Source organism: Manis pentadactyla, chromosome 4, assembly GCF_030020395.1.
Source record: "Manis pentadactyla isolate mManPen7 chromosome 4, mManPen7.hap1, whole genome shotgun sequence".
Taxonomy (NCBI): domain Eukaryota; kingdom Metazoa; phylum Chordata; class Mammalia; order Pholidota; family Manidae; genus Manis; species Manis pentadactyla.
In genome coordinates this window covers 71,633,985-71,650,694 of record NC_080022.1, presented here as the reverse complement: position 1 = coordinate 71,650,694, position 16,710 = coordinate 71,633,985, and the positions used below count along the sequence as shown (strand labels likewise).

At 30.7% G+C, this 16,710-nt stretch overlaps 1 protein-coding gene across 6 annotated transcripts in view; it reads right to left on the bottom strand.

Moving 5' to 3' along the window:
• PRKACB (protein kinase cAMP-activated catalytic subunit beta) overlaps positions 1–16,710 on the bottom strand; it is a 112,061-nt gene that overhangs the window by 18,380 nt on the left and 76,971 nt on the right. For all 6 annotated transcript variants that reach the window (XM_036890129.2, XM_036890126.2, XM_036890130.2 and 3 more), the window contains 6 exons: positions 14,894–15,022; positions 9,249–9,347; positions 8,136–8,218; positions 5,227–5,353; positions 4,224–4,319; positions 1,007–1,129 (listed from right to left, as the gene is read on the bottom strand). In XM_036890129.2, coding sequence (XP_036746024.1) covers positions 1,007–1,129; positions 4,224–4,319; positions 5,227–5,353; positions 8,136–8,218; positions 9,249–9,347; positions 14,894–15,022 — 657 coding nt within the window. The remainder of the gene's footprint in view (positions 1–1,006; positions 1,130–4,223; positions 4,320–5,226; positions 5,354–8,135; positions 8,219–9,248; positions 9,348–14,893; positions 15,023–16,710) is intronic.

Genomic DNA, 16,710 nt, shown 5'->3' with positions numbered 1-16,710 from the left:
ACAAAATACAAAAAAGTCTGCTACACCACACCTCAGGGTAATGTCATGTCAAAACTGATGCTCTATTTCCTGGTCATATTCTCAATGGGCTATATGATCTAAACAAAAAACAAAACCAGCTAATAGAGTATCATGTAGCAATAGGAAAAAGAGAAAATAAAGAAAACATCTCTTCTCATTAAGTCTATCAGAAATGTACAGACAGCTTCCGGGGAGTCTCTAAAAGTCTATTCTTCCTTTGCTCCATGGTGGGAAGAATCAGGCTCATGTCTATCGAAATTAACTATAGTATTTTTTTTTCTTAATGTGAGATATGAGCTAAGGTTAAGAGTGAATGGTTGACTATCAGCAAATAGTTTGGAAACAAAATTAGGGATTATAAATGCAAGAGAAGGAAGGTTGATGGAATTATTTCAAAATGTAACGTACTATTACTTATGGTAAATCTACTCATGTTCAAGAAAAATTAATGTTATTTCTATATTTGTTAAAGATCAATGGCAGTATCACAATAAACACGAACAATTGCTTACATCTTTTCTAAGATGAATTTCTATATTAAAAAGGCTTATCTATTTTACATTTACTTCCAATCATGGTGTTTGACATAATTGAAAAAAGAAGTCTTTCCTGAAAAAGCAAGGGCATAAAAACAGTCCCTAGAGCTTCTCTCCAAAGATATATATATCCACATCAAGAAACTAATAATTTTTACTTATTTGAAGAAATACTGAGAATTAGGGCTATGATCCTTTTTTTTGTAAGAAAAAGGAAACTGCCTTATTATTTTTCTAATTAGTAAGAACTCCCTTTTTTCTTGAGACTTCAATGATTTAAATTTGTTATATTAAATGAATGCTATAATACAAAGACAGCAACTATCGACATTTTTGTATTTTTCCTAACGTAGGGTAGTAATCTGATGCCATTAGAGGGTTCTAATCTACAAAGCTTAAAATTAATTATGGAAATAAGGAATAATAGAATAATAAAATGTATTGCTTACCTTTCCAGAAACAATCTTTTCATAAATCTGAATTGGTTGGTCTGCAAAGAATGGAGGGTAGCCAGCAGCCATTTCATAGATCAACACTCCTAATGCCCACCAATCCACTGCCTTATTGTAGCCCTAAGATAAACCAACAGTAAATGTCAATTATTACTTAATTTACTCAGAAGAACATGAAGTCATAGATGATTTCAAAATTATCTTCAAGCATACAAAATTTTTTAAAAAGCAGTTGCTGAGGAGCTATTCAGGACAGAAAAACGAACAAGCTATATCAGGTCAGATTTGAATTAAACAAAGGGGAGACTATTGATTGAATATAAGGAAATATTTTTAAATCTTCCTCCTAAAATCATAAAAAATATTATAGAAAATAAAATATCCCCCATTTAATTCTAACAATTTAGTTGTTGTTCAAAGGGAGTTGGAACAAGTAACCTCTTACAGCCCATTCTAGGTCCATAATCTTACGAATTTTCTAGAGCATTCTTAGAAAGGTTAAAAGCTCTAAAACAAAGTAGTAGATGTTGCACTGCATAGAAAATAGTGGAGGTGACTTCAAAATACTCTTATGTTGTTGGAGTTAGGAAGGTGAATATACTAGGAATAATCCCATCCACTTAGAGGATCTTATGAAGATAAAAGTTTAATTTGGAACCTAATAAATGTAAATATTTAAATATACTTCAGCTATCTACTGTTTTGTTTCTAATCCCTAAAAAGTATACATGAAAGATAGCTTATTCATGGGGTTTTGTGAGGAATTTATCAAATCAAAAAAGTAATGAATGCAAAAGTATGCTGTAAACCAAATGTACAATTAATTCTAAGGTAGTTTTTAATTGGGCTTATTTTTTCATGTTATGCAGAATCTAGAAGAAAGCAAGAATAAGATATCAATATATTTATAAGAACTCCGTTATGAACTATGATCCGTGTCAACTGGCACTAAAGATTATGGGAAAAAGAAGCAACAAAAATGTGATCCTGGGGAGAAATGAGTTGAGTTTCTTGCCAGATCTTTTGGTCTGCCCTCAAATGGATTAATTACTGTCACCACTCCCATAATTCAAACTTTGTAAACAAATTTTAGCTTTAAAACTACTTAAATGTTTAAATTACTACTTATACTATTATAACATAGAGATTTTCTTCTATTTTTTTCCTGCTTCTGTATGCTTATTAAGAGACACTAGTATAGTAGGAATATTATACTTTGTTTTGACAATAGAAATTAGCATCTACTTTAATTAATTCAACTCACTAGTAATGTCATCACTATAGTATTTTTACTAAAAATGAAAGCATGTAATGTTGAACCAGATCCTTTTACTAAACTTTGATTCTATTTTAGATTGTGTGCTAATGTGTATAATAAATGTGCCAGATATTTTTAATACCTTAGGTATAGAAAATTCAAACAAATAATAAGAAAAACTGTAATACAATAGGTAAATGGGCAAAGGACATGAACTCATAATTCAAACACACACTCAAAGAAATACCAAATAGCTATTAAGCATTAAAATAAAATCTTTTAATCAAAGACATGAGACTTAAAATAATGAGATATAATTTCCTGACTAATAAATTAGTAATGATTTCTAAATAAGAATACTCCATTCTGGAAGTGTGATGAAATAGGCACTTTTATACATTGCTGTTAGGACTGTTAAATGTTACAATGCCTATGGAAAGCACTTTGGCCAATACATATCAAGAGCCTTAAAAATGTTCATGCTCTTTGAGCCAATAATTCCATTTCTGGAAATCTATCCTAAACAAATAATTTGAAATGTAGAAAAGCTTTATGCACAAAGATATTTACTAGAGTTACTTACAATAGCAAAAAAGGAAAAGAAAAAAAAACTATGAATATTCAACAATAAAATGGTGAAATACTTCATAATTTGTAAATAAGCCATTAGAATGACATTTGTGTGCTTGTTACTACTCAGGTAGAAAAGCTGAATACAGAACTGTATATTCACTATATCTCAATTATGATAACATGCATAGAAAAATATATTAAAATGATTTTTAAAAGGGTTAACTCAGGTTGGTGAGGTAATAGGTTTTTTATTGTTTCTATTTTTCTATAATTTTCCGTATTTCATACGATGAACATAATTACTTTTACAATACATATTGTTTAAAAATTCTGATGTTTATTCTGTCATCACATTATTTTTTAAGTGTACCTATAGAAGAAAAATGTGCTAACAGTAATGATATTTAGATTATAAAAGACTAAGAAGTTATTAGTGATTTCAATTATGAAATATAATGAGAGGAAAGCTTACAGAAATCTTTTATTTTATTCTAATACTTTTATAAAATTAACCACATTTCAATGATTCAGAAGGTAGTTATTCATTTTGTAAATACTGAGGCAGGTGTCTTATTTCTTTCTCTTTCCTTACTCCTATTTGCATCCTGTTACTGTTAGTTTCTATTTTCTAGTTTTCTCTACCAGGGTAACAGTGGAAAGGAAAACAGAAGTGAAATCACATGTGATTATTTCTCTCACCACATTTTCACTGTTTTGAAAAGTAGACTTGTCTTTAATTACACTGTTAACTATTCAACTGCTGTAACATTCCTATTTTTTAAGCTAAAATGTTAAAAAAAAACTCCTATACATTTCTTTCACTTAAGTGGTAACATTGAAACAAAGGAAGAATTGAGAACTAGAACATACCATCTTTAGATTTGCCTGTTGGTATAACCCAGAGCAAGGTTTCCCTACCCTCCCATTATTGGGAATAATTACAAAAAGGCTATGCTTCTGACTGTAAACATGGATTTTTTTTTTCTTTTCTTGTTATGGTAACAACATGAGATGATGGATGTTAACTAAATCTACTGTGATAATCATTTCTTTGTGGTAATAATGTATGTAAATCAAGCCATCATGCCATACACATTAAATTTACACAGTGATGTTTGCCAATTATTTCTCAATAACACTGGAAGAAAAAAAAGGGATCTAGAGGTCAGATTTCTTCACAGTAATTTTCTTAGATCCAGGGTTAAAACTGACAGACGCTGTAGGATTACTGGTAGGCTAAATATGTTTTAGTAATCACAAATAGATTTAAATTCATAATTTAGATAAAATAAAATGTGAAATTACATAAACTATTTTTATAAAAGTCCAGAGTGATACATGCCTTATATTTTTACTTCTTACATAATGACATTATAAATATACCTTGCTGAGGATTATTTCTGGAGCCAAATATTCTGGAGTGCCACATAATGTCCAAGTTCTACCTTTAACTCTTTTGGCAAACCCAAAGTCTGTGACCTATTAAAGAAAAAAACACTTGTGAACACTTATTATTTCATAATAAATGTATTTATTGTACTAAAGATGAAAGTCAAAAATCAGGGTTAAAATTAAAACCATGAAAAAAAATTAAGTGAATATATTTGAAATGAATTCATGAAGGCCACCACTTAATGAATGCAGGTTAAAATGACCCATGCTGGCAAACATTTCTTTGACTCAAACAAAAAAACAAAAAGGGTAAAAATAAACTGTTTAATAAAAATGAAGCAGTGCTCGAAGTCCTTAAGTCTTTAAGCCATGTCTTCTGCCATTAATTACATAATAGGAAGTCCAAAAGTATCAATGGAAGACTCTACAGGTAACTGTGAAAAGGGATGCTCCCACTCTATGAGCTGCGGAAATGGAAAGAAAATGCTGCTACCAGTCTGTTATTGGTAGCCAGGGCTCCTCTGGCAGTTACATTGTAGTGTTAAGGAGCATGGGCTCTGGGGACAGATTGTCTGGGTTCAAGTTCTGACTCTTCCATTTACTGCCTGTGTGACCTTGCTGTGCCTTAATTTCATTAGCCTTAAAATGAGGATAACAACAGTACTTACATTTCATAAGATTATCAGAATTAAAAGAGATGGTACATGTAAAGCACTTGGAATAATGCCTGGCACTAAATGAGAGCCCATAAATTTAGCTATTATGTATATTTCTTTATACAGGAACCTGTGTTCAGTTCACAACTATAGATTATGGGAGACATAAAGATCTATCCTTGATAGGATTTTTAGTTGTCTGTAATAGCAGCAGAACTATTTTTGTCTCCCTCAAAGAAAAAAAAATCCAGTATCGGTAGTTGGGGTTAAATACATACAACTTCTTACCTAGTATTTCCTCAAATACATAATATACATAAATTGTGTTCAAGTCATACCTGGATATAACCTTGGTGGTCAATTAAGAGATTTTCAGGTTTTAGATCTCTGTAGATGAGGTCTAATGAGTGGAGGTACTCAAATGTTAGCACTATCTGAGCTGCATAGAACCGTGCATGGGGTTCACTACAAAGAAACAAAACATTGATTTTCTGTAAAATTGGTTAACACAGTAATTAGCAGATTATTCAAGAAAAATTAACAACATGGAATAGAGGTATTTTGGGAACAAAAAGTATTTTTTCACATATGTAAAGCATCTTATTAGTTTCCAAATATTTACTAAATCTCTGCACTGTCTTCAAATAATGCTTTGATATACTTAGGGGCAGCATATGTTGTAGAAAAATGTAACTCTAAAACAGTCATATTATTTTAAATTATTATTGTCCATATTAGAAGATACTGATGTCTTTAAAATTGTATCTGACCTTGAGAAATAACTGAAAAGCACATGTGCCAGTTAGATTTTCTATTGGGCCATTCCTACTGTTGACAGGCTCCATCTGCCTTTCTCAAATTTTAACTGCTGAAGGAAATTCACTACACAGAAGCTCTTTAACTGCATTAATCTTTCTATTAATGCCATCTTTCTCAGACTGTTCCCATTATAAAAATGGTATGTGCTCATTATAGAAAAAATATAAAATATTGATGAAAAATAAAGAACTCCCATAATCCAATAAGGAAATCATAGATACAATCCTGGAGTCTGAATTTCCAAATCTTCTACTATGCATATTTTCAGACACATAAACATAGGTGTAATCTATATGTATGTGTAAGCATTCTTGCATTCACAAATTAGATTAGTTGATAGATCAGTGTAAGTCTGATCCTACATTCTGAGTATTACTTCCAAAGGATGTACTGATTTTCTCATTTGAGTTTCCTACTTCATCTTCTCATGTATATACTGACTGTATTCTGCTAATCTGCCTGATAAATTGCAATGACTTTCATATTTCTGTCCTCAGTGACCAATATTAACTATGCATAGAATTACCATCAAGATGGTCAGCATGAGTTTGATCTGGTAGCACCAGAAATAGAAATTTCAAGAAAGACTATAAATGCTGCTTCTTTTGCTTGTCACTCTATTTGTAGGTCCTAGCCGGATACATATCAGATGCTCTGTAAATATTTATTGAATGAATTAATATGTAAAGAAAAATACTTTTCAGGGACAATACTTTATAATATCTTAATATACTAACACTGTAAAATCTATATATCATATATATCATATGACAACGAATAAGTGGAACACTGTAAAGGTAGTTGGAAAAATCATCCTGGTCACTGAAATATTTTCCCTGACCTTGGAAACATGTGACCTGGGAGGTCCCCTCCTACTTTCTCCATGTATCTGCAAATGTAAGATGTACTTATAAATATGAATTTATTATAATACATATATAAAAATATAAATTTATCATCATAAATAAGATTTACTCAGCACTTTATAATTATTTCCACACATCAGTGCTTGACTGGAGGAACACAAACATTACCTAGATCTATGATCAGATTGTTGAAAGATGAAGGCAAAATATCCTATAGGAAGATTACTGCTGTGGCACCTTTAAGTCTAGACAGTTGCTATTTAAGTGCAATCATAGTACTACTGATTCAGACTAAAGCCACACTCAACAATAACTTAGTATTCTCACTGCCTGAAAGTTTCTAAGATGGGAGGTAGCAACCTTTTAAGTATACAGGTATATGTGTGCAAAGTTAGAAAAGTCAATGTCTCTGTGTGATTTATTTCAATCAACATGCTTTTCACCTAGTACCAGGTATTAAGAAAGAAGAGTGTGGGGAGTTGCAAAGGAAAGGAGTTAGGAATTACAGAAAATGGAAAAAATAATTTTTCAAGACAAGGTTTAGGTGTGTACCTTAGTGTAAAACTTTAGATTATCATACAGCAATATGAGGATTCTGGGCCTCCTTAAACAAGGGGTGGTAGGAGAAAGAGCAACAGGAGGTGAAAGAAAAGCATTAAAGTTAAACAGAAGTTAGTTTGCATTAGCACAGTGTCTGGCACATATTAGGTGACCTATATATATAGGTCAATAAATGCATTTTGGCTTAGGCCTCAGATAAATAAAATAACTCTTAATGTTGGTTTATTACTAAATAGGATTTCATGATAATTTGAATCTATCATCAACTTCTTTGAATCAAATTACCATCACCAGTCCAGTTGGAACTCATACTTACGTTTTAATTATGCCAACACATGATGTACTGAATGAAGCCAAACCTGCTCTTGGTTTCAGCTTTACTCTTTTAGTGATTATTAACAAATAGTAGTAGCTTACAAACTATTACACACAGGGAAAGCTAACAGAATCTATAACCGATTTTAATAACTGTGATTGTATTAGTAATAATAATAAGGAAGAAACTTTTAAAATTACATATATATTTACATATAAGTAATATATAAAATTACATATATATTTAAAGCTCAAGACAGCAACAACTCTAACAGGGAATTAAATTTGTGCAAAACAAATTTTCACAATCTCACCACTATACCATTGTTTTCTGTATCCTCATCCTTACACAAACTCCTTCCTTTCTTCCCTTATTAATATTTATTCAATAAATACTGGTATGTTTAAATTCAATTAATTTTTGCATTTTCTGGAAATTCTTTAAATAATGGTCTCTCACAATACCTACTAATGGTAGAATTTTTACATTGTTATGTAGTGTTTTTATTTGATTTTAAAAACAGTATGGTGTGATCTTTTATTAAAATTTTGATGTAATCTTCATATAGGTATAAAATATTACTAAATTTATTTAAGTAAATGTGTAGCATTGGCAATAACTTAAAATCTGGCTTAAAACAAACATACAGCATATAAAGATTTGAAGAGGGTAAAATATTAGTTACCTGAATCTTCCAATTCTTCTTAGATGTGAAAACATTTCACCCCCAGGGACATATTCCATAACCATGTACAAATTAGAATTATCCTATGAATCAATAAAAAGGATAAATAAATCAAAAACATAAAATCTACTTTATTTCTCAAGAAAATCTTTTAAGATAACACTATCTTCAATCAGAAAGACACATTTAAAAATCCATCTGACAGATTACTAACATTGGGAAATAAAGAATAAATGGAAAATGCTCTAGTTTTTCTACAATGAGGACCCATTTTTTTCCCACTGGTATTCTTGCCACAAATTAGAAAGGGATTTTTTTGTGTTCCTGCTCTTGCAGGAACTCTTGAACTCCTGAACAATTAAACACTGTGGCAATGATTTAATGCTACACTGTATGCAAAGGAACAACAAAGTTAAAAAACAATTTGAAAAAGTTAGTAAGAATATTTACATTTTATGTACTAATTTAGGTCAGAGAGATGAATGATTTTAAACATCATCCTAAATACACAATCTTTAGATTTAAGGAATAAAGGAGAAAGAATAAAAAAGGTTAATGCTTCATATGAATCAATATTGCAGAGAGATACGAAGTATCATTCCAAATAGCTGAAAAGATGCCATTTAAAAAAATACATTTGTGCAACTTTATTCTTTAGGAATTTATGAAACACTTGAGCAGAGCACCAAAGTCTCTTCTTCATAAAAATGAAAAGACTACAATACAAATTACTAAATAAAAGAAGAAGGGAAGATTATGGCAGAAAAGTTCAAGAGAAGACAATGTTTGAATGTATTCATTTGTATGAGTTTAAAAATTGCTCAGTAAGATATCACTATGGATTTTGATCAGTTGAAATGTTTGATTTTATAACATCATGAAAAATTACACATTACCTTTAACAATTTCTCCAAGGAGAGCCAAAACCTTGTCAAATGTTACTTAAGCTTATAGGTACAGCAGGATTTAATTTATATAGAACCTAAATATATTATGTTTTTGTTTATTCATATCCTCCAGGTTTATATATGGTTTAGAATCCTAGTGTAGCTTTATATTTTTAAAAAATATATGATGGTGAAAATATTTTATTTGGATATCAGTAAAATTTACCTTAAAAGAATACTCCAGTCGAACAAGAAAAGGAAAATTCACTGCCTGTAATATTCTTTTCTCATTCAAAGTATGCTCTATTTGCTTCAGTTTAACAACCTGCAATTGAGAGAGAACTATATTTAATGGATTTGAACAAAATTTAAAAGTTACTATATTTTAAAAGTAAAAAAAATATGAAATAAAATGTTTTCCATGTAATAATGAACTTGGATAAGCAAAATTGCTAAAGTTGGATACGGATGATAGTAACAAAAACCAGGTATGCTTACCAGATTCAAATGATAAACCTAGCAGAGGATTGAAAACTTGGTCTTAAGAAGGTCAATTACGATTTTCAGTCAAGAAGCAAGAGCTAAGAAGAAACAGACTGATAAATTACTTAAAAAATTAATATATGAAAATACCAGCTCCTTAATGACTTATAGTTCACTGAACGAGCTGGCACAAATCACTGCAATAAGTAATATTGATTTTAAATCTCAGAAGATCAGCAAGGAAATTAAGGATCAAAGAAAAGCCAATAATTGAAAAAACAATGGATAAAAATGAACAATCTGTTCATTTCATAATACCTGAATAAACACAATATCAAACCCAAAAAACTCAAATTGCACAACCCCAAAAGAGGACACACAAAATGCTGGCAAAAAACGACTATGTCTTTATAACAAATAGTTCATTCAGGTTCAGTCAAGCTTCCTTTGGATTGTCTACTTAATCAGATGCAAAGCATGGGAAGCAACCTATCTTGACTTCATGAAGACTGACTGTATCCCACATGTGAATCTATTTTTAATTAAAGAAACAGTGACCTTAGGGAGATATAATAATTGTCTTGTATATGTGTAAATCATTAGAAGGTAGCATTCTTTCTTGCTATAGGCTTATTGTCAATGTGGGGTAATCACAGAATTCAAGAAGCTGAACATGAGTAAGAAAGATACCATCCAGTTATTATGGGATAAAAATAATGCTGAGCAAAGAATAACTGATTTTAAGAGCCAGAAGACCTATTTTTAGTCTAGGCCTTCTACTCAACCAGTTTTGTAACTTTTGGAGATGTTATTTCAACTCTTAGGATCTCAGTTTTTTAAAATCTGTAACATTAAGTGGTTGGATCACTACCATCTACATTTTAACTAGTTACTCCAACCTTTTAACAATCTGTTCATTTCATAATACCTGAATAAACACAATTTTTTAACCAGTAAAAATTTTTAACCAATAAAAATAACTTTTTAATGAGTTAGTCCATCCTTATAACAATAAATTATATAACATTAGCTGGAGAATTATTATTGTTTTATGTTTTTTTTTTTTTAAGAACAGACTTTTGTTTAGCAGTTTCAAATTCAGAGTAGAATTGAACAGAAATGTACAGAGCTTTCCCATATATTGCCTGTCCAACACATATATAACCTCTCTCATAATCTACATTACCCACCAAAAATGTATGTCTGTTACACTGGATGAACCTATACTGACACAGCAGGATCAACTGGAGTCATAGTTTAGACTAGAGGTCACTCTTGGTGTTGTACATTCCATGGGTTTGAACAAAAGTATAATGACATGTACTTACCATTATAATAACATCCAGAGTAGTTTCACTGCCCTAATATTCCTCTGTGTTTCACCTATTTATCTTTCCTCCCCACTAATCCCAGGCAACCACAGATATTTTTACTGTCTCCATAGTTTTGCCTTTTCTAGAATGTCACAGAGTTGGAATCATACAGTATGTAGCCTGATTAGATTGGCTTCTTTCACTTAGTAATATGCATTTAAGTTTCCTCTATGTCTTTTTTGTGCTGAATAATGTTCCATTGTCTGAATGTGCCACAGTACTTACTTTCATTTATTATGATGTAGCAGGTTTTAGTTAGGCATAGATGATGTGCTACTTCATAAAATAACTAATAAAATCTGCAATAGACAGTCTGCTAACTAAAGTGTTTGGGGTATAACAATTAAAAACAGAAATGAATCCAAGATAAACGAACTGACAAAGCAAATATGTTGTTAGTTTTTAAATTAAAATCTAATATACTTTTATATGTTCATACCTACCTCATATAAGGTATAACAACAAGTGCAAGAGAGATGAAGACAAGGAAGTGTCTGACTTTATGGTACATATAATCTATTTAGAAATATGATGCACAACTAGGTGAATAGTAATGTATGAATAATTACCAAGTAAGAATTATGAGGTCATAAGTGTTCAGGGGAGAAAATGTTTATGTTAAGCCTAGTATGTAATCTTTCTGAGTCCCAGATTCTTCATCTATAAAATGCTTTTAACTACAATGATGCCTGCTTTAAAAGTGACTGTGTTATACAATGCATGCAGCAATTAACATAGTTCCTGGCACAAAGCAAAAGCCCCCAAAATGTCAACTATTATTATAATCTACTAAAAAAGATAAAAGCCCAGCTGGGTGTTAAAGATGAAGAGATAACAGAATTTAGCAAGTACCCCTGAGGGTTTAGTTCATGTTTTATTTTCAAAATTCATATAAAATTTTATTTCTTTTGGTTTAAATGCATGTATTTTAAAGCATTTATAAATAGTTACTTATCAGCTGAGTTTTTTAGCTATCTGAGGAGTTACTAATAAGAATAGCTCATATATCAACATATACCCCTCTATTCCACTCAGCATAGCACTATATACTCATGTGGGTCAAGTTTCAGCTAGAGAAGTAGAAATAAAGGACATATACGGGAATAGTGTGAGGTAAGACTAGTGGAGTTTGGAAGAAAATTATGAAAGTTTTTGAAGTAGGCTGCAGAGTTCTGAATTCATTTAATAAACATTAGGAAGCTTTCTGAGTACATGAAAAGACATGATATGGTAAGAAAATTTGTTGGCACTGAGTAAGTCAATTAGTAGAAGGTGAAAAGTCTGAAATGGTGGAAATTAATTAAGATGTTATTGTGAAAGTCCAGTTAATGCTAATTAAAGGCCAGAATAGGTGAAAGGATCTTAGGGATGACAAATACATTTTAAAGGAAAAATTACAGGCACAGAAATTAGACAAACCCAGGTCAAATTCTTGGTTCATTTACAAGCTGTTTGACTTGGGTAAAATTACTTCAGTGGAGGGGTTATTGGCTTAAAATGGATATTAATGTCATACAGAATTGTGAAGATTTCACTGATAGACTAAATATACTGTGCCTAGAAATGCTTGACACATTATATGGAATAAAAAAATGTGATTTACTTGATTTCCGTATTGATGTTCTTCCTCTCACACCTTATACCCTAAGGCTGGAGAAGCAAAAAGAGGTAATTGAGAGGTTTGTGACTTTGTTAGTAGAAAAGAAGGTTATTATGAAGTGTTATTTTATTACTTTAGCAAATGAAAGTCAATAAACTTGAATAAATTCAGAATATAAAGTCATGTCCTAATTATGAATAGATCCAGAACACTGTGATAGTAGAAATGACATAAAATGGTAGCTATTCTTCTGGGAAATACTCTTTTGCTGTGATTTATTCATGAGGTAACCTTCTTAGTAACTCCCTTATTAACAAGTCACTGTCTTACCAAAAAACTAAAATATAAAAAAATAAAACTTCTTCCTTAAATACTTTAAAGCATAAAAACGATTATTTTGTAATCCTTTAAATATTTTATAACTGAAGCACATTCTACTAATTCCTTAAAAAAGATAGCATAAAATACTAGGGGCTAGCCAGATAATAACATTTGAATGACAGGTTTAATTAAAAATATAAATTAAAAGCATTTTTTTGTTGTTAACACAACCAACACAAGTATGTAAGTCAGTTATACAATCTGAGACCCAATTACCTCACCTACAAAATCAGGGCAACAATTGGAGCTCCATGCTCAGATGGTACAAAGTAGGAGTGTATAGCTCAAGGATGAGCTGAACTTGGCATAAGAGTACACAGGTAGAGGGTAGAAAACACAAAAAAAAGAAGAGAGAATAATCTGGAGATTAGTTGTCTTTTAAGGGTAGACAGAAGGAAAAAAATATAACAAAACAGGAAAAGGCATATAAAAAAGAAGAGCCCAGAAAGGCAGGAAGGAAGAGGTTCCAGAAGTCCAGGGAAAAGACAGTTTTAAGGGAGTGGTCAGGAGAGTCACAGGCTCTAAAAAAGTCAAGTAAGATGAGCAAAGAGTCCACTGGACTTGATGATTAGGGAGGCCACTAGATTGGTGACCCTTTGTAGAGCCATTACAGTGGAGTAGCAAGAAGTAGGAGATAAATAGAGAGACAGCTAAACTATTGTGGGTTGAAGAATTAATAGGAAGTGAGTTAGCAGATAAACTATTTTTTTAAGAAGTGTGGCTAGAATAGTTATGTGCAAGAGGACAGTAAACAAGGATGTATAATTAGATGTGTGTATGGGTACATTTAATTTTAGAGCGACTTGAACCATTACTTCTTTACATGTTAGAGATTAGTTTTGTTTTCTGTTTTAAAGCAGAAGTTGGACTGGAACCTCACAACAGTCTAATGCTGTCTAATATGGGAGCCACTAACCCCATGAGGTTACTTAACACTTGAAATGCAATTAATCTAAATGCAGGTATACTCTAAGTATAAAATATATATCAGATTTGAATATTTGGCATGAAAAAAGAAAGTAAAATATCTCAATAATTTTTATATTAATCACATATTGCAATGATATAATATTTTGGACACACTACACTAAATAAAATTTATTATTAAATTAATTGCAATTTTTTTTTTTACTTTTAAAAATGTGGCTACTAGAGAACTTAACATTACATATGTGGTTCACATTGTATTTCTATTGGACAGCTTTAGTCTAGCCATTCTCTGTAAGCCTGACTACTAGCTCAGTACTATTTCTTCACATTTTCCTATCTACATCCCAGTTAAGTCAAAATGCCATTCTTGGGAATGTAACATCTATGAGAGAATACATCAAGATTTGCCATTTTTCTTTTACTTTCTCTTAACTGTCAGTGATTACTAGGAAAATAGAAGCTTAACATTTAAAGCATGAATAATTCAGACATCCTGATTCATTAGATAACCAATATTGATAAATACTTCAAATTTTTTAAATGATTTATTTACTTTTATTGAGATATAATTGACCTATAACATTATATGAATTTCAGGTACAAAACATAATCATTTTATATTTTTTATATATAAAGTATGTCAGTTTTCAAATGCCTTAAAAAGCAGGCTTTTTCTCTGCTTTAACTGACATTGTAAATTATGCAAACTCAATCATGATAAACAAAAGGGCTTCTACTGTCAATTAAAATAACTCATAAAATAAACACTAAATTTCTATTACCTCAATCTAAGGATCAAGTAATTGAGCCCCATATTTTTCCACAAGACAGAATATAGTAGAGATGCATATTCTTTATGTGATGAATTCAATATTTTGTTAGAAAACATTCATGTATCTATTATGTGTAAATAATTATTGATATAATGTACCCCCATATACTAAAACCATTAATTATGTATCATACAGTCACAATAAGAATGCAAATTAGATGCAACAATAAAATTATCTTAAGGTATCAATGATAAGTCATTATATTGTATCTTTAATAATCTAGCTGATAAAACTAAAGTTTACCCTTCAGGTATCTAACAAGTACACTAACCTTCTGCTTATCTAAGATCTTCATGGCATAATACTGTTCAGTAGCTTTATGTTTCACCAACATGACTCTTCCAAATGAACCTGTTCCAAGGGTTTTTTTCCTTTCAAAGTCCTCCAGCCCAGCATTATTCTGCATACACATGAAGAAATAAACTTCAAAATTAGATATTTTCATAACAAGACTATGATAACTATAACAGACTTAGTTGTATATAATCAGAATAGATGATTTCATATATAGCCAAGCATTTTAGTTCCATATTTTAATAATTACAAACTGACCAAAAGTATACTGACAAAGACAGTCATGGAAACCACACAGTCTTAGTGCACTTGCAAATCATCATAATTAACAGTAAGTGGAGGGGACAGAGTATTGTCACAAGTTACCTCCAAAGAAAGCACTGTCCTACCTCATTTCTATCTTTATACAAATTTATAAAGCTTGATAATAACAGCATGATAGATCGTAATGGCTTTCTCTCTCTGATTTTGTAATAACCCACTATTACCTAAAACAGTAGTAATAAGGAAAGAAGAGTTCTGCATTCTCACAAAGATAACCAAGTCAGAGTCCCAGAACAATAATCAGTCCCTTTTTCTCCTTGAATAGATGCTTTGTTATGAGCGAACGTCTTGTTTGGCTCTGACTACAGAACAGAAGCAAAGAACTGGTGGCATCAATCTACTGAATTCATTGCTGCCACAACAAAATGAAAATTACTAGGAACAAATTATGTGCTAAAGAGCAAAAAGTAGTACTTGCTGACCCAATTGTTTAATATGTTTTCATTACAAAGCTCTCCATGAAAATCTGGGGAAAAATATTTCCAAAGGCCAGTCTGTACAGTGTTTAGCTTGAGAAAATGTGATGCAATATGATTCTTGTAAAAGTGAGGTATGTGAGTAGCTATTGGAATTTACTGTAGTTAGGTTTAATCTCTATTATGAATCAAACCTTGCCTTTGGAGACATAGCATACATAACTTCTTGTTGAATCACTACAGAGACAGAGACAGCAATCTTAAGTTTTTTTTGTAAAACTTGTTTTCATCATATTTGAATTTCAAATTTCTAATAATTTTAAATTGCTATGAGCTTCTGTATCAATGCAGAAAGAAAATGTCCTTATAATTCTGATGAATAGATTATTTAATTTTATGGATTAACTTAATTTTTGGTTTGTCAGCATAGATAGACTGAAATGTTTAATAGTTCCCAGCTAAATAATGGATGCAAACTTCATTAATAGAAAAGAGAACATCTTTTTGCTGGTCACTGCTTTTCATACAATTAGATTGCTTTCCTCACCTCCTTTAATGTTTCATGTTAGATAATGTCTTACTTTTTTTGTAATCACTAGAGTGACTATGTTTTAAATTATAAATCATGCTCTAAGTCTTGATACTGATGGCATCTTCACAAACATAACATTTATTTATAATTAAGTATTTTTAGTGAAAAAGATATTTCAATAAAGATTTCTATGCTAGGAAAAAAACTGAAATTTAATCAACTATTAAAGTTCATTATTTATAACTTCACAAAGATTTTTTGAAAGTATAAAAACTTTTAATACAGGTTTTTATATATATATATATATGTTACACATATATATATATACATTACATATATATATATATATGTATGTTTTTAAATCTTACTTAAGATCTAAAGTACCTGAAATCATATAGAACTTAACCCATCAAAATATTTATGAAAGGATTCCTGTGTACTTGGTATATTGCCAATAGCCAATTACTTGTGATTGAGAATTTGAAACTGTACAATAGGATCATTATTGTTGTAATTAATAAA